We start from the raw sequence: 26,591 nt of genomic DNA, 5'->3' as shown, positions 1-26,591 counted from the left end.
AAAGAAAAAGAGTGAAAGGCAGATAAGCAAATGCAAAAACAGAGAGGGGAAATGTGTGTGGGTGGGATTGAGAGAACCAAAACATATTCACCAATTTCACTACATAACCTTTATCTCTGCCTGAGCGAAGGATCGTCTTTCCTAACCCATGTTGTTCATTGTTCCTGAAAACACAGGCTTCACCCAACCCCTATCAAACCTTATGAACCTCCGCGCAGACCGAATAATCTCATCAGTCACACAGGCAGAAACACGACACCTAAAGATGGGGTGGAACTTCATACTTTTTTTTTCTTTTTTTTTTTTTTTCCAGAAGCAGTGTAGGTGGAGAAAACTTTTAGAGGACAAGTCAGCCAGCTCCACCCCCACCCCCACTCGGCCTCTTGGTTTCTCCCTCTGTCTTCACATGAAAGTGATAGATCTGGGGCTTTATGACCTCTTTATAGACACAAAGACTGCATTGAGATCAGGGGAAAGAGAGAGAGAGAGAACCAGCCCTCCACTCATCACAATGTCCTTTCTTCAGCTCTGCACTTCCTCTCTACACCCCCCACACCCCACACCACCTCTCGCTTTTCCTCTCTTTCTTTTTAACGTTCTCCCTCTCTAAGTTTTGTCTCCCCACACCACACCCCCCTCTTTCATTAATGCAACCAATCACATTGCAGGACGCTGCTAACCACTGGGCCACCTGGATCAATGATTGGACAGTTGGCTGTGGACCAGTGAACCACAATGTGGTTAAAAAAAACAAAAACTTAATTTCTCCCACACTGCTTGGCTGATTTGTGATATGTGGGCCCTTCAACAGCCCATCTCTACACACACACACACACACACACACACACACACACACACACACACACACAGCAGTGATGGGAGCTAATTCCACTCATACGACAGTCACTGACATCAATGAGCAACTGCTGCCTGATTGCTACCATATGGTCTTACCAGCTATTCTGTGTGTATGTGCATGTCTTCAGTAGTCCTCAAGGAACGACATTTCAACACAGCTCCACTGACTTAACAAGGTAGAAACGGGAGAAATGGGAATCCCCCTATTTCTGCTAAGCCCGCAATAAGTGTTTCAAAACAATGTTGTTACATGGTAACAGAATCTGAAAAGCAAATCAAAACCTGCCTATCTGCATCTATGTTTCAATCCTTCCAGCAAACCCGGAGTGTACAGTCCAAACATGGTACTGTTAGAAAACTGGATTTGAAATGACATATTTTGAACTAGTCAGAAACATCATGTGTTACTTACAATAGGTGAGCAGGCAGTGCATTTATCAAATGCCAGGCTGGCAGGCAGGACATTGTCGAACCTCGAAAGAAAGCCTCGGATCTGTGGAAGAGGAATCAACGCGTCAAAAACTGACAGGGAGCAGAGGAGAAAAACAGCACTCAACACTCAAAACCACATTTATATAATTTAAAGACTGTAAATTTAAATTATGTGAACACAAGGAAGCTCTAACCATAGAGATAGTTTGTTGAAACAGAAGATAACTTTATTGACATTTACTGGCATTAAATGAATGCCTTCCAGACAAGATGTATACGATGTGTGAGAAGAGTAAGACACCGCCAATACCTTTAGTCCTCAGACAAATGTAAATGTAACAATAGTAAAGAAAAGTGGTAAGTAAGGAGTAAACATAAAATCTGGGACTTTCTGATTTCCACATTATAAAATCATGCTGAGAGCGCCCTCTGGTGACACAGAGATTGAACATTTTTACTGCTGAGAGCCTTTACTATTTATGGCTACTGTAATTATAGTTAATTACCTTGATTACCCCTCCACATACACACCAACAGCTCTATAACAGCACACGTTGAATCGCCATTCATCACCAACATATTCCTTTCACTGTCTCCCACCTTCTCTCTTATGCCCACATACTCCTGTTTTGAAATAAAAGCTCAACCCGTTATGTTTTCTGGTGACGCATGTAGACGAGGACACAAAATGACTTCCTCGCTATGATTACCTAGTGGTGAAACTGACAAACATATCGAACATTGGTTGCCAATTACTGTGTAATGTGCAGCAAGTGAAGAGGGTTGGAAATGAAAAGCTTTCAGTTCAGTTCTTGGCTGGGATATTTGGGTGCAAACTCCACCATATCTTCATGTACTTCCATTAGAATCACTCTTCCTGGGCCCAGATTTATACTATGTAACTGACAATTGAAGCAAATGTGGTTCAGTGCTCCATCTAGCAAAACCTTTCAATTTAATCCAGCTGCACAACAGCCTTAGCCAGAGGCTCGTTTCATTATTTTTTTCTTGTCGTATTTATCTTCCCATCTGTGCACTGATAAGTTCACTTAAAATGTTCAAGGACATACAAGGGGAAGCAATAAAAAGCAACAGATTGATTGAAATACAGACTGCAGCAACATGAATGTGACGATAAAACTGGCGGAGCAAATATGTTCCGTGGATGAATTAACAAATGAAGGGCGAGTGGATGAGTGAGTCAGACCAAAGGATGAGCGTGGGCAAATGAGATGGACTTGAACAGCCTAGCAGATCTACATATACCTGCACGGCACTTATGGTGAGCATACAGGGAGTAAAGGACTCCAGGAACGTACTTGTATGTACTGTGAATAAACAAAGTCTGTTTTCAGCTTGTGTGCATGTCTGCTGTTTACCATAATTATTCAGACATCCTCAGGCATAGCTCTCATTTTTACAACGTAAAATAATACATGGAAACTATTGTTTAAGCAAAGCATGTCAGACACACCTTCCTCCTTTCCCTTCCTTGGATTTCTTTCTTTCCAGTTCATCCGAACATCATTTAACATAATATCTGAACCCAAGTGTCTAAAGGTAACTGCAACCAAGCAATGACAAATTAGCCAATCAGAGGCAGACTTTGGCAGGGATTTGTAGAATGCTGGTACAAAACAAAGTATATTAGGTTATATAAATACAATTATCTCCACTTGTGTTGTGTTAGGGACAAGTATACTATTTCATCAACTGTTATTTTTACCCAACAAAAGATTTTGCGTTGTCCCTTGATGCAGAGTGTTTGATCTGGTTTCAGTTCAGACAGACAGATTTACCCCAAAAATGAGAGAGAAAGCATGGAACATTTGCCTGACATCAGACTAAATTGTCAACTCTTTATGCCCCATTTACATTTTCAGCCACAACTCGGTGGAGTAGATGGATTTGAAGGTCTAGACCCTGCAAACAGAGCATTTCTATGGATTTTAGAGATGGTTAGGGGAAACATTGCTGTGGGACAGAGAGCAGAGCTAGAAACGTTTCAAGTGTCAAAACTAATCAACATATTTCAGAGTCAAAAGCTGAAGAAAGAGAAACAGAAAGGGTTACTGCACTCAAATATGTTGAGACCTCGAGTACATTGGCATCAGCCACTTGTTGTTTCTGTAAACCACCACAGGCTGTCACTGTGGCACAACACAAAAGATAACCTGCAGCTTCAAACTAATGAATTGCAATGTGATGGTGTAGCAATAGACTGCTGTAGGAACAGGCCCTGCAGGCATAATATATATATAAACGCTGGAGACAGACACACACACACACACGCACGCACGCAGAAGATGACCAATTTGCATGCCATTTTCGTTTGGCTGAAATGCCATGAGCAGCAGAGGTGTCAAGCAAATGGCAAAAATTCAGATTCTCAGGGTGATGAATACTGATGATGATGCAAACAGATATGGTGAGATACTTGAGTATGTGACAGTAACAGTCAGTAGGCAAAAGGGCACAGCTTTGGTAGCTGCAGATCTTCTTGTCTTCTAGTATTTGTTGACCCACCAGCCCAGAGTACACAATTATAATTTCAATTATGCTTATTATGCTTTGAAAAGGTTTGTACACGGCAAAGTAATCTTGCTAACTAACTAATCTTTTTCATTCTTTTTAACTACCAATTGCCATGTTTTCAATACAGTTGCCTTTCAGGTCTCGGTTAACTGTGAATAACATGATTCATTTTTAATACCATGATTACTTTGTTATTTTAATGCTGTTTATGTTTTGTTAATTAACCTCCAAATGTGTCACTAAGCTTATAATTCCAATCTCATTTCCAGTGTTGGGTTTTGAGATTTGAACTCAACTGTTGTGCTCATTGTCCTAAGGAACTGATTTCATTTTGTTCTCCACAACAGCAGCATATCAGATGTTGTTATGGTCTGTTATGTTGAGCTTTGTCCTTGGCCTTTTCTACTTTCAGGCATCGTAATTCATAAAGGACAGAATGAGATTCATTCCCATGGATAATGCACAAAGACTGTCTCCAGCCACAGTTTGCATATCATAAAACTTCTTCCTGGCACAGTTAATGGGATTCATATTGTGGGGTAGACAAGACCTCTCTCTTCCCTTAAGTGTGATGACTGTTGAATACACAGAGTCTCTGCAGTAAAAATCTAGTTTTGTTTTTGTGTCTGATCTTTCATTTTAACAAAACTACTGACCATTAAAATGACCAGAATAGAAAACCCTATGCATGATAATGTAACACAAAACCCTTAGGCTAAGTATTACTTTTACTGATAGCTCCAGTGTGTTAAATATGGATGGATTTAGAAAGATAAAATAAAATAAAAAAAAATCAATGACTCTTTTGGAGCTCCTGAAACACACAAAAAAAGATGAATAACATTCACAGACTGGAACTTCAGATCAACAAAGCAGCAGTGAAAGCAACCTGAAAGGTGACTATGACTGAGGAGCCTGTCACAACCAGTTGCTAATGCTAGGTTACATGCAGGATGCTAAGGCTGTGTATGGAGTGGGACCCCACACTGAGATAATGGATACTCTAAGCATGCTTTAGAAGCATTTAGAGATCATGCTAAGAAAAAAACATCACAATCATGCTGGCAAGATGGCATATGACTGAAAAGTCTCTCTGATTTGTCTAAAATGTGGAAAACTGAAAATGTAAAAGAACAAAAAGTATAATACTTCTCTCTGAGATGTAGTAGGATAGAGGTACAAAGTGGCATATACTTTACTTAAGTAATGTACTAGTAGTGGTGCTTGAGTGAATCTACTTAGCTGCTTTCCACAACTAATGTGTGCACCCTTGCATTAGTTTTGTAGACAAAATATTAGAAAAATAAAATCAATATAACAAAGTACAATTTCAAATGTACCACATAAGTTGAGTTGCCGCGCAAACAAGCATTTTTAGAACGGTAAGCATTTATTGCAAAGCTGTACTGTACAAAACAAGCGTACCTTTCAGTATAACATAGTAATAAAAACTTGCAGAAGGTAACTCAGACACTGCCCATTCTTTATTAGCTGAATGCTAAAACACTCATCCATGCAATCACGTCTCTTCTGACCTTATCAAAATTGCAGTCTTGGTGAAATGCAGCTTTTTTCAAAATGCTGAAGCAAGACATGTAATCAGGATCAGAATGTCAACCATAAACAACGATACAGCCTTAGTTTGATAGTCCCTCTTCAATAAGCCCAGATATGTGTCAGGTAGGCATGTATCAACCACAACTATGGGCATGTATGCATTATTAGTAATCACTGCAAAGAAATGCAACACATCTACAAGGACGTGACCTCCTTCCACGACCTGTCTACTGAACGCATCATGTAACAGCATGTCCATTTGCTTATATATTTAGACAACAGATGACATGTTGTGCACATAGACAGTTAGTGCAAGAGATGGTACACTGCGAAATGAGGCTTCACTTTACAAAAGAAAGCAATGACAAGGAAAAGTGCACCAATATGTGTGTGTGTGTGTGTGTGTGTGTGTCTAACCTGATGTGGCACTAAACCCAAAGAAGTGGGAGGTTCATTCATTCTGTCATCACTGCTGCTGGCCACTGCATAGCCTCTGCAGATGAAGAAGGAAAAGGAAAAAAAATACATATTTGACGTTTTTTGCTTTTTTTTTTGTAGATGATTGAGCCACATTTTCCTGCCACGAAGAGATAGCCTTTTAAAACTCTAATTTAAATTTGACTGAAAAAGGAGAAAGAAAAATGCAGTAAATCTCTTAAAAATCCCACAATATTACACATCTTATGACAGGAATAAACTTAACAGAACAACACATGAAGTGAAACATACTGACATTTTTTTTTATATTGTAGCATATCTATATTATATATAGCAACTCAATGTCACAAAATAGTGATTTAGGTAGCCTTTACTGACTGGTCTCTTTTGCCCGAACATTACAACGTTTTACATTTTTCATGAGATTTGAGAGCTCCTTGCTTTCAAGAAAATCTAGCAGGGTTTAAAAGATTCGACTCAATATGTACAATGACAAAAATGTCAAGTCTCAACCCGAGCTCAGAGAGGTTCTGCAAAACAAGAAATGTCAGTCAAATTTTTGCAAAATTAATCCTTAGGTGACCAATTTTCTGAAGCCTGTGGTTGCTCGTATGAACACTGGTGTAAGGGCCTTAAAAGGATATAGAGGTGGAAGGAATAAGCATGGCAATGAAGTAAAAAACAAAGACAGAGGGAGGGCAGACACAACCGAGGGAGACTTTACTGTAAAGGAAGGAGTTATGCATCCACAGAGGTAGTAGGTGAAAACACTCCTTCTCTGCTTTGCTTCCTAAGCTTTTCATCCAGGATAGACTGAGCAATTCTGTAAACGCTTAGAACATCTCAAAACACTTTCAGAAAAAGGGTCTTATCAGGCCCAGTAAGCAGCTACTCTCACAATTACATCTACACAGAGACACACCTGAGCACAGGAGCACACACTTTATAGGAATGAAAACATTCCCATCAGTGTTTGAAAAACTAAAAGACATGTTTAAGAGTCAGAAATCTGGTGCTAGTACAGATTACCAAACTGAGAGAAGGCTTATAAACTGCAACAAAGCTCCTAACTCAAGTTTCTGGGCTTAAAAAGTTTCAGTGAGCTGTGCTACAGCCAAAATAAGGAAACTACCTACAGTGCAGAAAGACCCCAGCTGCAGCTCTGCTCTATCAAATGGAAAAATTAAGCAAGTAAAGCTTACAGAAAGTTCAGGAGCCAGAACCTCAAACATAAAATCTTTTTTAGTACCAGCATAAAGCTCTGGTGGGAGAATGTTGTGGTGCCACTGGCAATCAGGGCTGTTCACTTAGGAAGTTGAGTGCCTGATCAAGCAGAAAGAAAAAGAAAAGAAAAGGGAAAAAAACAAGTAGATGGCATGATGGCATGGGTTGCAAGAGAAAAACATGGAGACAAAAAGCACAAGTGATGTGGACTTCCGGTGTTGCAAAAGTGAACTAAAATGGCTATCAGGGAGCAAGAAGAAGTGGCAGAATTACAGGGCAGAAACAGATGCATCTGTCGCTGTCAACCACAAAACATTGGAGTAAATCATTCAACACAATAATACATAGAATAAAGTATTATTACTCCAACAAATAAATATAAACAGCCTCTGAATTTGACGCCAGCAACAAGTTTCAAACAAGTTGGGATAGGGGCAGCAAAAGATTGGGATATTCCACACTGATAACAGGTGATGGTAGAGATGAGAGACTCAGTTGTTCTCAAGCAAGGATGGGTTGAGGTTCACCACTTTGTAAACACAATTCGCTTGCAAGCGGTGACTTTCAAATTTATTTACTTTTCACACAGCATCCCAGACTTTTGGAATCAGGATTGAATTATAATTCCTAAATACTTGGCTGCATAAATTCTGTAGGTCAACTGTCCACTTACCCTTCACTGTGTTGTAGAATGGACACCATCATCTCAACAGCCAGGGCTCCGGCAATCATGGCCAGGCCTGGTCTGCTGACTGTGCACTGCTGATCCAGAGTCCGGTCTCTGGTCGACTGTTTACAAAAAGAACAAAAAGTCAAGAAGAAAATCAATAAGTTAAGGTTAGATGGTGAGGTAGAAAATCTCTCAACAGGTTGCACTGATAATCTTATTTAAAGTGATTTAGGTTGAGTTGGTTAGCTAAATAGTAGACGGTCTGCCACACAATGTCTAGCATAAGAGTCCCTTAAGTAATTAATTACACCATATTAGTTTCAAAAGTCTGGCCAGCCATATCTAATGGTTTTCTGGCTATCACACTCAGTGAACTGACAGATGGAAACAATAGACTGAAGAGTAAGTATTAGAGAAAGCACAATACAGTTTCATTTCACGTTCTCAGCACATTTCGTTTTGTTCTAACAGCTCATCAATGGCACTGTAGTGACAGACGCAGTATGTCTGGCAATCTGTTTTATCATGTTGCTTCACCACAAAGATGCTGTGCAGAGGAAAACAGCACAAAAGCCGGTTGGAACTCAATGACATTATTTTCACCTTTGTATTCATTCTTTTAGCATTCTTTTTCTAAAATTTTGAAATAAGTGAGAACAGGTTGAGCCTTTGACTGAAATGTTAATATTACTATAACATGTGACAGCAGGTTGGTGCCATATGGCATTTATACGAGAAGCCAGAGGTGAATGGCAAAGTGTTCAACAATTTGCTGTGGCCCTCAGTTTATGAATTTCTTTCACAAATTACTCCTATCAAAAGGTCATGACAGAGAAAAAGACCAAAAGGAGAAAAAGAGTCAGAGTACAAAAAATCAAGCAAAGGCAGAATGTGGCTGGTGAGGAAAATGTGATGTGATGAAGCCTCAGACACCTCTGGTCTTATTTTCTATATCACGATGAAATGTAGGAATTTAAAATGCTACAATGTTTGCAGCATATAACAGTGCTTATAGAACAATTCTTATTTATTCCTAGAAAATTTAAAAAAAACTGTGCAATTTAAACCTGCAACAATATGTTGACTGATTTTTTTTTCATCATTTGAGGGCAATGGAACAAACTTAAAAAAAAGTAGTTATGTTACGACCTTCTGAAGTTGGCATGGTTTAAGTGTTAGTACATCCACATTCATTCAGAGTCATGTTTCTGGAAAACTGATATACTTCAAGTGTTGACTCTACTGAGTCCTGTTCTCTTTCAGTCTCAACTACTTGAAGAAGATACAGCTAGTGGGTACTAAGTGAAGACTCAGGTCTTCAGCTGCCAGATGCCCCACATGCATGTACTGTATGCATTTCAGCCTTTAGCATGCATGTTTGACCTCTTCGTATTACTTTAGGTTAGGTGTATGCTTGTTAGCCGAGTGTTTCCTCACATCTCCTGGTGCCACAACGTCATTGCAGAAGTAGCAGCCCAGCTTGTGCCCTGGGATGTTGGAGAACAGAGAGGATCCTGGGATAGAGGGCACAGAGCTGGCCGGCGTGGAGGATGAAGAGGAAGCAGAAGAACAGGAAGGAGAGGAGTCTGGACCCGTATGAACACTCTGACTGACGGGGGGTTTCTTCAGGCCGTGGCGCATCACAACGAATGTGTCAAAGCCTAGAGCAGCATTCACCACAAGCTGGAGAGTGAAGTACACAAAGATGATGGAAAATTACGGTGAAAAAGGTTTTCACAAAGCACAGCATATTTCCATCAATCAAATCAGTGGGTTGTTTTACACAAACAGCGTGTTGAATCATTCGAAAAAGCAATTTCAAAAATTATTAAAAGGCACTTTTCACTGTTGAAAGCATCTAGAATTTTGGAGAAGCAATGGAAAGAAATGTTAAAGCCATTTTGCAGCCAAGTCTGAAACAGCCCACAGCACAAACAACCAAACAATCTCCTTGCCTTGAAGGCTATGAAGAAAATCTAATCAGCAGCCCAAGAAACACACAGCAACCCATAGGAGCCGAATCAGTGATACCACTGGAGGCCTTACTAGCTCCTCACACAGTGTTCAATTATCTGACTTTGCCTGGCAACAAATGTAATTCCAACTAGTAAAGACAGTTTGACAGAAACAGAAAATGTTACTGAGCAATTTTAATTTCCTGGAAAAGAAGTTAGACACTTCAAAGTTCCACAAAAAGTAACTAAAACAAGAACCAAACAAGGACACACTGTGTTTAGAGCTACATTTTTTATAGACCTTGACCATGTCAAATACTACATGACCAAAACAGATTTGAATTGAGATTATTTAGAAGGGGGTTAAATCACGTCAGAATCCTGAATAAACAACATCATGTCTCTGGACACTTTAGGAGTCTAAACTGAATTTTCAATCTCACTGTAGCTACATGTTTGTTTGTCTCTCTGCCTTTTAGCATTGGTTTATCAGAGCTTTTCTGAAGAAAATCGTCACTTACAGCAGCTAGAGAAAGGGTTAGTGCAAATTAAAACAAAGCACGGAAAAAAGATCAAGAAGCTTCACAGATGTGTTGAGCCAAGTGATAACTCTCTGTGCATTCACCAATGTAAGTGTCTACTTTCATGTTACACACTTTGATTTACTGCTTAGAAAGAAAACAACTGCTGGCCAGTGACAGTGCATCTGTTCTGTTCATTGTACATACTGCGCTGTTCCTTCCTACCTTCCTCTTGCTGGCAGCTATCACTGTAGGCAGCCAGCGGCTCTCCCTCGTATCCATTAGTAAGAAGACCACGTCGTGTTCTGAAATGAGCTTCTCCAGCTGCTCGACGTCTCTCTGGGCCTGGGAAAGAGTGGCCTGAGAGAAATTCACTGGGTGGCCAGGCATGGGGATGCTCATATTGTAACCCTCTGCATTCTGCAGGAGGTGACAAAGAGGAGGAGAAAAAAATACAAAGAAACGTTGCTTACAAACTGAGTCAATATGCGCATCAAGGTCATTCATATTCAATTTTCTTCTCTACGGATAAAGGTGTTTTCATTTTAGCTGTATCTGTGTATTTGCAAAACATGAAAATGTTATTACTGACTTTTAATTATCATCTGCATCACACTCCTACACTACATACACTCAAACACACACAGCAAAAATTAAATTTTAACCTGAGTGAGGGATTTCACATTAAAACAGCCGTTTCTGGAGTCAGGAATGTCACCCCTCTTGACAGTCAATCCCTAAGTGTCCAAAAGCTTTTATTTGCCTTGTCTGTAGGTGGTGGTATACTCATCGAACTTTTTGAATGAACTATACAGTTTTACTTGTGTCCATATTTAGACAGGCACGGCACTGTTATCTAGTTTATATTTATATTAATGATGCTTTCCATTGGCCTCTCATCAGTTAAAACTTTGAGCAAAGTATTTCAAACAACATATTAGTTATAATGCAATGTGCTAACATATTCCACACTTTATGCTCTATCTGTTCTGTCTTTTTACAGACATAAAGCTTCTGGGCTGCAGAAAATCCTGAAAGAGACAAACTTCCCTCTGTCATGATCTGAGGCCAGGGTAGATCTGGCTTTCCTTTATAGGTTGATAGTAAGGTATGAAACCTTGAATCACCCCTTCCAATTCCACAAAAAAAAATCTTCAGTGAGTTATTGTCCACTGCCAAATCTGTTTTACTGTGACTATCTCAAAGGAATGCAGACTTGTCAGTGAGGTAAATGAAAAGAGTAATTTCAGGATCAAGAGAAGGACAGAAAAGCGCTACGTTGAGGTGTGAGATCTTAACAAGAAGGAATGCCAAATGCCATTTTTACAAAATCAGTAGATCTGCTTCCTTCAAGTGAGAGCTGTTAACCAAGTCTTAAATTTACATTTCACTTTGACGCAAGCGTTGCTAAGCAGTCAGGGAGGGTTTTTATGCCGCAGAGATAATAATCATTTTCAATTTCCACTGTAACAACCTCAACTTGCAACCAGAAAGGACGCAAAACATCATTGTGACTGTGGAAAAGTTCTTTCCAGAGATGATAAAACAGCATTTCCAGACAATCCAACACCACTGTTGATATCTTCACCCAGCCCTGACCTGAATGTTGACAAAACTTAAAAGAGAGAAAAAAAAGTTGGTGCTTCACTTCACACTTCAAACTATCCTGCAAATGTCAGGTGACAGTATTCGTCCACAGACAAAATATGAAATCTTCTCATGACCTTTTCAACACTGTGACCTTATATGAACCACCTCCTCTCGATTCCGTTGATGCATTTCTGTGGTCTCTGCTTACTGTGTTCACATTTCTTTCAATCCTTCATGCTGCCACCTGATGCCCCTGCATTTGTTGGAAAACAGGCAGTGAAGAGAGGGAGAGAAGCAGGCACACACCCACGCTGATAAAAACAGGAGGCCAGGCATGGATTCAACTTGTATAAAGGCTGGACAAAAAAGCGTGTCAGGACACACACCACACATTGTGACAGCACAGGACTATCCATCAATTGGTAAGCCTCTACTTCTACTTTAAACCTTCACTTCCTAGTTTGTTCCCAGAAGAGCAGAGACAGAAAATGAGAACAGGCAGAAGGAAAGACTTGAACATCAAGTTGAAGATACGGTGGCATGACAATTATTTTAGTGTGTATTTGTGTGCATTTAAAGGGTACATCACAGGCCATCTTGTCTTTGACACTAAAACCCCAATCCAATGGCTCTTGTTTCAGAAACATCCTATTATTACAGCTAAAAAACAATCATAGCTTCACTGGACTTCAAGTATGATGCAGTCATGTCCCTAGATAAATGGTTGCCAGATCATTAAAGGCATGAGATATTCATTTTTCTGTCACACAAAATTAAGTTTACATTTCTTTGTTTTTCTTGTAAAACACTGCATTTACTCACGTTTTCAGGCACCTTAAAATATAAGGCACTGCCATCACTAAAAAGTTTGGTAAAATGAGCTAGTAGATATAATCACTGGCAAACACATACAAAAGGTTTAGACCAAACGCAAACGAGAAACATTTGTGGAATTTTAACTTTAGTGGCCTCCCTAATCGCAGCATTTCATGTTGTTGGAGGGCAATCTGAATCATGCCGTTATGAACTGTTTTTTGAAGAGCTTAACATACATGCGTTGTAAACTGCTTTTTATCAATGCCTACCTCCGTTTTTCACTATCTACTTTACTGCTGCAACAATGTGAATTTCCCCATTGTGGGACAATAAAGGAAAATCTTATCTGCACACATGACTGACATCATAAATATGCACTTGGGTCCACGTGTTTCCAAGTGGTTTCATAAGAGATGAGTGCGCTCTTTCACACCAAAACAGAGCCCTGCTGTGAGTGTTTGGCTGATTTTTCATTTAGTAATATAGCAACACGTCTCCCCCGGGGAAGCCACTCATTAATTAACAAAGTAATGACACAACCAGCATTAATATGCAGCGAACAAGACTTTTCTCTATGGTCTGACTATCACATCTCAGACACGACCAACCAAACAGGAACACAATTATAAACGTAGCATAAACAAAATTAAGATTGCTATGATGTCAGTGCAATTGTACAGCAGTAACACAAAAGTAACAGAGGTATAGCACTTGTCAACTTAATGAATCAAATTAACACAGGACAGATTCCAAGATGATACAATCTCAGATTTGCAGAGAGAAAGCAGTGATGATTTGATCCTCTTTTATGAACAGAGATAAAATATCTTACTCCACTGCTTGAGCGTTATTATTTGGTTTTGAGTACTCACCACACCAGGAAAGATTTTGCTGAGTCTATCTACAGCTGCCATGGCCTTGGACTTCCCTCCTCCAAGACAGTCCTCAAACTCATAGAGCGGCTGTCGCACTGGGTTGGAGTATGAGATCTTGGCGTTGTCTACAAATGTGATGTGTCTCACTCCCCATCCCTGCAGGACGAGGGAGAAACACAAATCATGTTTTCGATTACTTTATTTTGAAACACTTAACCACTAGTTGGTACCATGAACACTTTCCTAAGCAGCACTTTGTAAGCAGAATCAGTGGTGGTGAGAGAGAGGCTCTGTGCCCAGCGTGCGTTTCAAAATTCATATTGGTATTCATTTTGGATAATAATGGATGCATCAGTGTGCAGGTAGTACAATGTTAACTTACTCTAGTTGTTTTGCCACAACATTGAGTACATTTCATAACACCTTTGTATTTTTCATGTCTGTGCTGACTGACAGTCTGAAGTTCAGAACAGGAAATGTTGAGGGAAAAGAAGCAAACATACATTAAAATGAAGATGAAGCAGGTTGTAATGGGTGAAAACTCTACAGGGTACCAGTCTTTTGGATCTGGTTGCTGAATGGAGCACATTTATTTGATGGGGAACAACATTTAGAGTGAATTAGAGAATGACAGAAGGATCAGATCTATGTTATTCCTGTACTGTGTTATTGGATAAGCTTCATGGGAAATCTGTGAATAAAATCATAAGATTGTGCTGTTATAATGTTAAGCAAGTATTCAAGAAACAGGAAACAAAAACTTTTGTTAATCAGTAACTAAAGTCATCAAACATTTCAGGAGATGATTACATTATAACAATTGTGTTTCTGGTCTGCATAAGGACATAAATCATAAATTTAATGACATAATGACATAAATCTAATATAACTTGGAGGCAAATTTATTTATAGCGTACAGCCAATTTAATGCTAAACTTTTATGTCTAGTTCTTCTCTGAAAGTTGGGAAGGTAGAGGGTGAGACCATAACAAACATAAGGAGTCTGACTGCAGCTCAGTTTGTTTGGAGGCCATCTCTCCTCTGTGTCCTGACAAGATGCTCCTTACACTCTAAGCACAGATTATCAATGAAGACTGCACATTCTGCACGTCTGTGCACAGCTGACTCGTAAAGCCTGTGGAACATGTTGATTACTGTGTCAAACATGGTTTCGTTGTTTTTCTCTTTAATGTTACAGACTGCTAAACATTTTAACTGTCTTACCACAACTGATAATGTTTTGACTGTTGACTGTTGGAGTCTCTTGAAAATGCTTTTCCACTATTGTTATAATGCAAGCTCTTGTTCAGTTGACTATTGAGAAAAGATTATAAACAAAGTTCAATCACGCTCCTGAAACCTTTTTGGTCATGTTTGATGTTACACACGAAATAAAAACAAAACAAAACATTTTTTCTGTATCTTCTTCCACACTTACCATGAGAGTCCTGGCTACATTGCAGCCCAGAGTTCCGGCTCCCAGTAGAAGACACTTTGTGCTGACCACCTTGTCCAGGTCCAAGGAAGGAACCAGTCTCCATCTCATTAGCTTCAGGTTCAGATCCACTGAAGACTCTGCAAGCCTGCAGACAAGTCAATGGAAACAAATGACTGCCCTCTTTGTTCACAGAGTACTTTTTTTACTGTCCTCAGCAACAGATGAGTCAACATGCTTGACTGTAGTAATGTTAAGAAAAAAGGCAAATGTCTCAATTGTGCGCTGGCTAACAGAGTCCAGTTAGAAACTTATACCTAAACAAATTTGTACTGAATTTATTACCTTTTAGGGTCCATGCATTCACTGAGGTTGACCATCCTGGGTCCCATGGCCCCCTTCGGATTCTTCTCCCAACCAACACTCTTAGGACATGCTGTAAAAATAATGAAACAATAACATATGCAAAGTTTTGATTCACCCAAATTACAAAAACAGTTTCTCACTTACCGCTAGCAGTATCTAGTCATGCTGAATTTTGGCTTTATTTGCTTAAGTTTTAGTATATCCTTCTTTGAGATTTCTGCCTCCACCCCAAAATACTGAAAGCTAACTGGGCATTGAAAACACATTTAGAAAAATGCATCAATCAAATCAAACATCAATGTGTCTCATCAGGAACAATTTATATTTATATTATATTTATTTATTCTGGATTAAACACAGACCTCACTGTCAGCAGTCATCATTGTAGCTGTTATCTCAAGAGGAAATTGTCCCCATGAAAAGTGGTGAGGTGAGAAAACACATCTTTTGACCTGTGCTATGACATAAAAACAAGAAGACTATAGATCATAGCCAACTCTCTGTCTCTCTTAACCATTTCATCTTCCCACATGAAATGAATATGGAGACTGGTTAATGTTTTTGTTCATTTCACACAGATTAGTGATTCCATCCCACTAAAAAATAAAAATCAAGCGGCTAAATGACTCAAACTAACTGTTTTCCTTCATGTCCACTCAGAAGACTACACAGTAAAACTCCTTGTTTACTCTTCACTGGTCAGCTTTGGCATCTAAATGCACAAAAGCTGACATGTAATGCAGTGCAAAATAAACAGCAGCAGCTGCATGGACATTGGGAGTTTAAATAGCCTGTTTGGGTTAAATACTGGACTAAAACATGTGAATGTTAATCTGAAAGCACAATGTTTATTTTGTAAACATTTTTTCAGTTTGGGTGAGAACTGAGCCGGGTGTATTTAAAAAGCTGGGCTAAGGTAGGTAGACTGATTACCCTTTCAAAACTTCAATAGCTGAATCAGTTGCTGTTGCATGAAAACATCCTCTGTGAATTAATTAAAACCCAAGGTGTACTGCAGAGGTTGACTGAGGAAAACAAAGACACCTCATATGAACTCAACAAAAACCTTCACAGATCACAGAGCTACCCCCTTTCCCATCCAACTATTACCATTTAAATTACTTTCATCCCTTATTCAACAGATAAAAGAATAATTGGGAAGCTGCGTGAGATTACTGTGGCTTGAAAAGGAAGCAGATCTCAGTCTCAGTGGAACGTGAAATAAGACTGAGGGTTCAAATCTGTTACAGCTTACACACACATTCAGATTAACAACAACTTGTCCAGAAAAAGGCATATGACATACCATCACACATACAGCAGATGTTACATGTTGTTACACACATAAAGGAATGGAAATTACCTGAGTTTAGGGGAAGATTAGGGAGTTTGATCTGGAAGATGAGACTGTGTTGAATGGAGCGTTTTCCCTGGAGAGTTCTGTCCCTGAAACACAATACCTCCACAGTGTCCAGCTTAGAGCCCCTGACACACACACACACATGCAAAAAAAAACAAAAACGCAAAAGTCAAATGATGAAAATAACACTTCACAACATAAATAGGCGACAGGTCAGAAGCCGGAAAGTGCACAATGTGCATAAAATTTTCAGTTAAATATAACTTGATGTGAAATATGCTCCCTACGCTACAAGAAACAACAAAATGAGCACTAACAATAACGTGATCGACACACCTCCCCATATATGGTGCTAAATACCCACAATCAGATTGCATAGTCAATAGCAGTGAAATGACTGAATAAGCCAGACGCTTCTGCTGTGTTGTAATTCTATCTTCACCCACCTAAGCCAGTATCAACAGCTTATGTTTAACAGTGGGAGAAAGTATAGTCAAGCACAAGATTGATGAGGTTTGTATTGGATAGAAGCTGCCTCTGACTACAGAGTGTGAGGGACAAACTATAAACGTGCCGATAAGCCGTAAGTATGACAGGATGCTATTGTTAAATGGAACCTTGATGGGAGTTCGATAAAATGTTTTTGAAATAGCAAGGCAAGTGCCAGGAAACACTAAGCTCTCTGGGGAAAAGTGTGACTAAAAATGACAGTATGGCTGTAGATCTGTGCTTTGAGGTGTGTCATGTAGAACAAAACAGCAGAAACATGCAGCACCAAATGCAGTGACAGTCCCAGATGCAACCATGTTCATTCATTTTCAGATGCTACTCAGAGAAACTAGTGTTGAAGCTTCACCTTTAACTTTGATTTCTCACAGGACAAATATTCAGAGAGTAATGAACATCCTTCCTACTGATTTGATGTTTGCACCTGCACTATCTATTTTTTTAATAAACTCAAAACAAATTTGTTTAGTTTAGCTTTCCCTTGTACCTGATGTGCATATTTATGTGCACTATCTGTCTGTCCGAATGTTTTACCTTTTTATAACACGTGCTTCATAATTGCAAAGCACTTCAGCAAGCTTTGGAAATAGCATTAACACAAAGTGTGAGTGATTTGTTGTTAATGTAAAAACACTCAAAAACTAATCCAGTTTGCAAAAACATAAGATAACTGTCTAAGATGATACTATGGGATGTGAGATGTGGAATAAACTCTGGAAACATTTTGTTTAAAGACTAAACAGTATCTACATGTCTGTTGCTAAATTTGTTACAAATGGAGAATTATTTTTGGCACCGCCAGGTTCTCCCATCATTTGAAAATATTATCGGTTCGCTTTACTTTTATGGCATTGCACGCAGTTTTGAAATGGTTTCCCACTTGCAATCACAGAACACAATTTGACCTACTGTCATTATTTCTTTCATCAGCCATCTGACGTCAGCTAATGGATGCTAACGCTAAACTCTGACATGGGATTAAAATGAGTGACACCTGCAGCATATGCTCCTTTGTGTAAATATGTGAGTATGCTCAGACCGTCGGATTCTTGGTTGTTTATCAGGAGAATGTACAGCTTTGTAGACAAGCAATCTCAACATAAACACTCGTTGTTTATGTTGAGAAACAACAGAACACACATGCTCTGCAAGTCAGTGTAGCCATCTTGGAACAAGTGTAATTCATGGAGTTCATCTTAACACTGCTAAACTCTGACAACATCGCTGTGACGTAACAACAACCAAAACAGATGCTTTTTCCCTCCGAACGTCTACATAGGCTGTTTACTTGGAAGGTCATATCACCATCTTTCAGAGATGTTTGTGACCTACTCCCTGTACTTCAGAGACAGGAAATTAGTTAAGCACATATTTCCTGTCTTTCACTCTGTGGCTTTGTGCCAAAATAAATTTTAACAGAGTAAGCTGAAAAACAGTTATGACAGAAGTCACGAGTAGAGACCTACATGCAGCCCCTGGGAGAACTTCCTCACCTTTATCCAAACACACACACACTAACAAATCAACACACTCACACGCAACAGAATCAGGGCTTACCATCGGTGAGCTAAGAGGACCAGCAGATTTCTCAGAGGCCAGCCTGGATGTTGAGACAGAGTACATGGATCATAGACACCCACAGTAACCTAGAAAAAAACAAACAAGGTGTGTTTACATAACCAAGAAGTGTGTGTGTGTGAGAGAGAGAGAGAAAGAGAGAGCGAATGTAATACAAAGAAAATCTAATCTGGTTTTAAAGATCAGCCACAAATTACTGTATAATACTTTGTCTAATACTTTGTCTATTTTGTGAGTTTTTCTAATCATAATAATTTCACTTCAGAATTTTTATGGTGCTTTAAAAGATTGGACATATTGAATAAAACCCACAAAACAAAGTAAATGAGATACCTTCTCAGTGTCAGTGAAGAACGTATCCCAGTCCCCGAGTGGAGCCATCTGAACCGTGTCATCAGTGTACTTCATGAGGAAGTAAGGAACTGCAGTGATACCTTTATTGATACACAGGTCATCATAGGCCTCCTGCAAGGCTGTGATCTGACACAGAAATAATTAGATGTCAGCTGTAATTACAGACCCCTCTGTACATTAACACTGTCCACCATATAAAGAGAGAGCTTTTAAAAGGGCAATAATGTATATAATCCATCCATCAAGTTTCTGCTGCTTATGTGGGGCCGAATTGCAGTGGCAGCGGGCGAAGCAAGGCAGGAGCAGTAGTTCTCCTCCAAGCTACCGACACATCTGAGCTCTATGGCCTCTCTAAGGGTGAGCCCACTGTCCTCATGGGCAGGCATTGTGATCAGGTATTTTTGAAATGTTTTACTGTAAATATGACTTACAAGCAATAAAAAGATATTGCGGCACTCATTACAAGTATAACTGAGGGTACACTGAAGGTGTACTCGTTTATTTTACTTGTTAAACAACCTAATAACATGTCTTATACATTGACAAGATCCTTAAAAGTCATTTCTAATTTACTTTGCATATTTTATAATCAGCTTAAGTCGGCATCATGCTGTCCATGCATTTAATACACAATACAAAAGACTGATAATAACTATGATGGGAATGTGCAACACTTGAATGCAGTGAACGGGAATCTGGCTTTGTCTAAGCGCTGAAATGATTAAGTGCTTAATGATTTGGTGGTCTTCCAGCTCATGAATCTCTGTTATAAACTATCAAGGTGTTACATAAGATTGATAATTTAGGTTGACAGACAGAACAGAAAGGGAACTGGGAAAGATGGAGAAATCGCCATCGCCTGTGGCCTGAAGTTGCTGTCACACTGTTCATGAGTCATTCTGACACTCTCTTAATGATGCTTTTTCTATAGACCCAAAGGTCTGAGAGGTAACAACACACTTCCCCACTTCACACTTTTCTGTAACCTTCTCAGTATTACAGAACTGGAATAGTACAGAGTACTGTTGCAGCAAGTTCTGCTGCCATCTCATTGTCTTACAAAATATGTCAGGAATGTTAGCACATGTACACATTTTTGGGCCAACATGTGTCATAAAAAATAATTGGAGCACAGTATTTACTTTGAACATCATACAGTAGATCAACTTACGTCTAGAATTTGTAATGAGAAATAGGTATTGGTATTGTGTTGAACATCTAAAAACTCCAGATTTAGAAAAGAGAAAGAAATGCATCTACAGAATAATTTCAAACTGTACTGTCCAAAATATACAGAGGTTTTATAAACAATATTTAAAAAGCCAACCTGTTTTGCTGAGAAAACTTGTTCGAGAACAGAAGGCTGTTGGACAATCTTTATTCCCTCTGGGAAACAGAGCGCAGGGAAGCAAAACCAGTAGTAGAAATGGTACTTCTTCAAATCCTGGAAAACAATTGTCAGAAAAAGAGTGAAAGAAAAAACAGAGTCAGTCATAAAGTCATTAATATACAGGACCAAAACTTTTATAATATACTGTTTATACACACAGCAAAGGTCAGCAGAACGAATCTGCAAAGGATGGATGGGTCCTGCACTGCAGCTCCAGACTGTATAGCGTCCCATATCTACAAAGCAACAGAGATGAAACAATTACCGGTACATCATTTAATTCTCAGCTGTTCAATGTAGTGACTTTTCAGATGCAGACATCTGTACGTGAATATGTGAGCAACTGAGAAAGCTGGATGTGTTTCACCTCCTTGGCTTCTTTCTCCAGCAGAGCTTTCTTATCAGTGGTCTTAAAGGCATCAAGTGTGTTGGTGTTATACAGCATTCCAATAGCTGGACAGCAACGGGCTGGTGTCGGACCATCCCTGACAGTAAAACACATCGTGGCTTTGCATTAAATCAAATGAACTGAATACACTGAGTGTACTACTTCATATACAATGAGGTACAATTTGTAAATATGAACACAGTCGCTTTATTGAAAGTTTCAACCCTAAACTGATATGGCTGTTAAACTATAAAGGAAGTTCAATCATTCATTATTCCATAACGGGGCTCAACAATGCGAAATGCCAACCTACTCAGGACTGCCTGATCGGGCACATGATAACAAAGAATTAACACAATACAATACAAAACAATTATATTGCTGATTGCCGGCATCACTGAATGTGAAGACAGTTCATTGTTGATTCTCATTCCCAGGTCGTTAAATACTGATGTTATGGGGTAGGGGCAATTCGATGAATAATGAGCTATTTACTCCAGAATCACTTAATGGTGTGTTTACAAAGAGCAAACCAACAACTGCTGCATATTATGCCTTTAAGGTTTAAAGTCTACATATCATCATACTTACACCTCAAATGCGCTGAACTCCAATGTAAGGCGAGTGGGCAAACCAAGTGGGTCACCTGCAGATTATAAATGTGAATGAAATGGTTAACAATTTTTTAAGGTTCTTATTTAAAACATCTCTCGATCTAATAGTTTTCATGTTTGTGACACTGTATAAAAATAATTGTGGAAAAATGAAAAAAGCAGCAACTTAAAAGTCTGCGTTATCACGAAACCATATGACCTCGCAACTCACCATTGTAGTAATATGCTTTGATACATTTGGGGCTCTCATCCAATCTGTAGTCATTGAGTTTCTTCTGAGTAAGCTGGTGCCAGAAGCCTGCCTCCAAAGCACTGCTGAAAGGAGCAAACTGCAGCTTGAGTTCCGCCTTCGAAGCCGCTGCTTCACTGGTGTCAGATGCCATCACAACTTCACAGCCAAGTACAACAAGCTGAGAAATTAAACAATTGTGGGTTACAAAAAAAAGATGCAGTCTCCATAATCTGTCATAACTTAAACACACTTACAGTATGAAGGTTACTTTCACATTGATGTTGTAACTGAGCTTAATGCAAACACACAATAACAATGACAGCTGCTGAGTACACTCAATAAACAGTATATGTATACACTAATTCGCTCAATTCACCAAGCAGTCAATAGCTGACATTAAGCCAACTGTCTGGTATCAAACTACTGTCTGCTTTAATAGTAACCTTTTGAGCAGCACACCACAAAGATTGTGCAATCGTGTTTTTATCATCTTCGAAATATTCCTAAAATAAGATCCATCTTAACTTTTAAAGAAACAGAGACCATTTTACACGCTTTCATCACTGCAGTCTCTTTACTTGCCTGAACCGAAAATCTATAAATTGATTGCAGACGGTACAGAACTCAGCTGCAAGGCTTTTAACCGCAATCAAAAGATGTGATCAAATTGGTAACGTTTTAGCTTCTTCACAATGGCTCCCAGTATGTTGCAGAATAGGTTTTAGGATTTTACTGATCATTTGTAAAGCTCTCAGTAGCCTTGCTCCCTATTATATTATGTTATGTGCTTTGGGATGCTCGGCAGAGGTCTTTTGTTTGTCACAGAGGCCCAGCTGAAAACTAAAGGGGAGAGGGCGTTTGCAGTCAGTGCCCTGAAGCTCTGAAACAATCTGCCCAAAGACATCGGGTCAGCTGAGACAGTGACTGCTTTTAAAACCCTTCTTAAAACATACTTTTATCAAAAAGCATTTTCTGAATTCACTTGAGTTTTAATGCTTTTATGAGATTTAGTGTTTTGTCTGCATTCTTTTGGCTGTTTCACCTGTCTTCTTGTTTTTATGTTTTCTGTCTTTTAATCTGTTTTAATCTGATGATTTTATGACTCATTTGTTTTATTTTGCTGCTTCTGTGAAGCACTTGGTAATGTAGATATTTAAAAGTGCTACATAAATTCAGATTATTATTATGAAGCACTGCACAAATACATGTTCAAATCATTCGCAAAAGGATTAGGCAGGGAGTGTCATATGCTGTACAGACTGAACCATTTCTGATTTCAGGGGAGACAAATAAACCTGACCAACCTTAACCATGGATATGTTCATATAGTTATACTGGTAGTATCAATTAAAACTTACTGACAGCACATAAAATTAATGTAATTTCAAGATCAACTAAATATAGTCATTCATCACATTACAAACAGAAGAATTCCCTTGCTTTTTGATTTTACATCAGTAACATACTATACCACAAGACAGGATAGGACAAAGACATGACAAGACAATACTTTATTGATCCATAAGGGGATATTCATCAATGAACACATTGGGTTTTGTGATTATTGGCCATTCGACCAATAAATAATTTGGAAACATTTGTTTCGAGTCTCTGGTAACTTGTGACAAGCATTTGTCGTTAAATGTAATATTTGAAAATAAATTACTCATTTTATTTGCAAAAGTGATGCATAAAATAATTTATAATGGATACTATCTACACATCCAATTGCTATGCTACCATCTAACACTACTCATAACAACACACACCCACAAACATCAGCAGTCTTGTGTTGTTTGGATTATTTCTTATTAGCAAAAGGTGCAGCAAGAATATTACACACTTTGATGGTGTCTTCTTTAGTGTCTCAGGTAAGCTAATAAATGCACTTTTTACTTTTCAGGACTTTCGGGGCTGTCAGACAGTAACTGTCTAGCTAGTTAACAAAGACCACATACAGAAAGCAAAAGCTTTGACAGCTTAAGCCCCTCCAACATTTTAACGTTTTTAGGACGAGGATCATAATATTACGATATAACTGTAGTTCAACGAAGATGAATTTGGGTAACCCTCAATCAGCCAGATACACGTTCATATCTCAAATTATAACAAACTGGGGTTTGTACACTTACCAGAAATCCTTACTTCCTGGTTAAGTTGATCATATGATCGCGGGACTCAATACAGCAATGCACTGTGGGTCAGTCGCCAGCGTGCTAGCTTAGCTGCTAAAGAAGTCAAGCTCTGTACCTTATGGTGCTTGTATCATTGAGTAAAATATGAAGAACCAAAATAAAAACAAGAAGACACAAACGATGAAGCATGAGAATACTGACAAAAACTTATAAGCGCCGTTTCTTTTCATGTCAGACTGAACAGATACACGGATGTTAAGCGTGCAAAGCAAGCCAGCAAGAAGAGACGTTAATGTAGTTTGTTACATTCGCAGCAGGTTTAAGCAGATGAAGTCACAAACGAAACCTAACTATATGTAAACAGGAAGAAATTCAGAGTTCCGGAAATGTAGGAAAGTAATCACGGTATCATTTTAACCAAAATCGCTGTTGGGGATCAGAGTTAAGCTCCATCTGGACATGAGACGGTGCGACAATGGGTTAGGGGCCGTCTTGAAACTATACGCCTGAGAAAAAACGCACCGTATGGAGTTCATGAGAGCTTCGCTTTTATTTTGTTTCTAGGTTTTAATTTTGCGATTAGGAATAGAAGTTATAGCCGTACAGGGGTGATGGCATACGAAAAAATCCAGGAGACCAAGATCCAGGGCCAAGCTACAGTTTTGGAAAAAGGTGGTCATTAAATAGCTTAAATTTATTTATTTATGATTATTTTCAAATATAATTATTCAGTTACATTTCAAGTCTACTTCACTGTATGGAGGTCTAGTTGTTATTTCAAAGCCTTCTCAACACTAATAAAATACTGATAAAGAAATTCCAATCTTTGATTGAGTTACATTTACTAACTTAAAGTTAGGAACACATAGCAATTGGAATTATGGCTAATGATGGGATAAAATGCTTAGAAGTGGATTTATTTCTCAGTTTGAAATAAGGCAACAAATCTGATAGTGTGCTTCATGAAGGCATACACTGCGAACTGCTGGGCAAACCAACTTGTGTTGGACAGGGACTTTTTGAAATACTGTGTTTGAATCACACTCATGAATTGACTACCGTGCCTCATACATCAGACACAAATTAGTTCTTTTTGTGTATCTAATGCTTTATTTCAAAAGGGTTTAAATTATTACATTGCTAGATCACTACACGGTGGTGCAGTGGTTAGCACTGACGGATAAGCGTTATAGAAAATGGATGGATGGATGCTAGATCACTATAGTTAATGTAAGGATAAGATTTTATTAATGGATATACTGCGCGGATATACGGAAAGAAAGTGAAATTCACCTTGATGAGAGCAGCTGTAGAGTCTGAAAATCGTCCTGCCCTTCTGACCCACTTGTGTTGTGATTGCATTTTTCATAGTTATATAAATAAAACAGACATAAAGTTAAATCAATAATTTCTGCAGAAAATGTTGCACAATTCTGAACTTTTTTTCTCTCAGTAGACTAACATTTTCAGATCGAAGTAGCTGATGTTTTTTAGGTGCATTCTTCAAAAAACCTTGCAGAAGTCACAAATTCGCTAGAACAAAATGGAAACCCCTGCAGAGTGGTTTATAGGTCCAGGTTTTGCAGCAGCGGTTTGGGGAGTGGGGGCTGTCTGTATTTGTTGAGTCAAGGCAGGTAGCTGCTGGCAAGCAAGGCAGATGTCTTCCATGCCTGAAAAATTCCCTCATGCAGTCCACCGTTGTTAATACATATCACATGATAAAACATATTTATTATTCTGTAAATAAGTGCAAACATTCTGTGAGATCATGCTACTGCAAACATTCATTAAAAATATCAGAAATCCATGAATCACACCACTGTCACATGTAAAAAGACATTTTCCTTCCATCCTGTTCATCCATAAAGAAAGAAGAATGAATAAGGGGAAAGTGCAGAGGTGCTCCATAACTTACTCTCTAAAAGAAGAGCTGACATTGAGATGGGTCTGATTGTAGCTGCAGTGTGGGAGTTCCTGTCTATCACTGTTTTACATGGGACATTAACACCCCCATCACTACTGACCACAATTGTTTCATGTTACATTAACATAAGTTGTTTGTACTGATTCGATCTTCACAAAGCGTGAACAAAATGTGAACTATATCAGCTTGGAAGCAAATCAACATCAACTGATTCTAATAATGTAATTGTGGTAGCATGGGACGTTGATCTGCCTCTAACCACGAATTATGCTCTAAATAAGCAGAAAAAAAACTGCAAAAATATTTTTGTCGGATTTTAGCCAGTATGTACTGTAAAAATTGCTTTTTACATATATAGCACCCCTGCATTTCTGTGATCACATTTTTCATCACAGTTATACTGAAAATAATAAATGAAGTCTGTTTCATGTAAACACTACACTCAGTTATGGTGTAAATGAACATTTTACTTGAGGTTAATTTTTATGAGAACATTACAATTATGGTCAATTTTAGAAAATATTATTTATTTACTTTATTAATCTTTTGCACAGAAATACATACATAGAAAAGTAGTTGCAGTGGGAAATGGCCATTGGACAGCCAAAATACTGGCCAAAAAAGATGCAAAGTGGGTGTTCCTCTTCCCCACGAGCCAATCATAACAGTGTGCCTTCATGTCCTCTGTTAACCAATCAAAATAGTGGGCTCAATGCCCTATCGCGACTGCAATCAGACTACTGATGTTATCGCTCTTTGGATTCCAGCTTGGCAGGATTTCTTACAATAACAGTGACAACAGTATGAATTATTATTCTGTTTGTTTGGTCAAGGGAA

The 26,591-nt window shown here is 38.8% G+C and overlaps 1 protein-coding gene across 1 annotated transcript in view; it reads right to left on the bottom strand.

The window, feature by feature from the left end:
• atg7 (ATG7 autophagy related 7 homolog (S. cerevisiae)) overlaps positions 1–24,328 on the bottom strand; it is a 54,793-nt gene extending 30,465 nt beyond the window's left edge. Inside the window, exons 1-17 of the mRNA XM_046383308.1 lie at positions 23,828–24,328; positions 21,675–21,873; positions 21,441–21,495; positions 20,829–20,946; positions 20,620–20,697; positions 20,399–20,515; positions 19,051–19,197; positions 18,697–18,785; positions 16,636–16,757; positions 15,252–15,342; positions 14,910–15,054; positions 13,469–13,627; positions 10,416–10,610; positions 9,152–9,397; positions 7,718–7,833; positions 5,800–5,875; positions 1,271–1,351 (exon numbers count right to left, since the gene is read on the bottom strand). Coding sequence (XP_046239264.1) covers positions 1,271–1,351; positions 5,800–5,875; positions 7,718–7,833; positions 9,152–9,397; positions 10,416–10,610; positions 13,469–13,627; positions 14,910–15,054; positions 15,252–15,342; positions 16,636–16,757; positions 18,697–18,785; positions 19,051–19,197; positions 20,399–20,515; positions 20,620–20,697; positions 20,829–20,946; positions 21,441–21,495; positions 21,675–21,846 — 2,007 coding nt within the window. The 5' untranslated portion in view covers positions 21,847–21,873; positions 23,828–24,328. The remainder of the gene's footprint in view (positions 1–1,270; positions 1,352–5,799; positions 5,876–7,717; positions 7,834–9,151; positions 9,398–10,415; positions 10,611–13,468; positions 13,628–14,909; positions 15,055–15,251; positions 15,343–16,635; positions 16,758–18,696; positions 18,786–19,050; positions 19,198–20,398; positions 20,516–20,619; positions 20,698–20,828; positions 20,947–21,440; positions 21,496–21,674; positions 21,874–23,827) is intronic.
• Positions 24,329–26,591: the final 2,263 nt, after the last annotated feature.

This window comes from Scatophagus argus, chromosome 3 (genome assembly GCF_020382885.2).
Source record: "Scatophagus argus isolate fScaArg1 chromosome 3, fScaArg1.pri, whole genome shotgun sequence".
Lineage (NCBI taxonomy): Eukaryota > Metazoa > Chordata > Actinopteri > Scatophagidae > Scatophagus > Scatophagus argus.
Note: the sequence above shows the minus strand (reverse complement) of the source record. Positions and strands in the feature narration are given on the sequence as shown.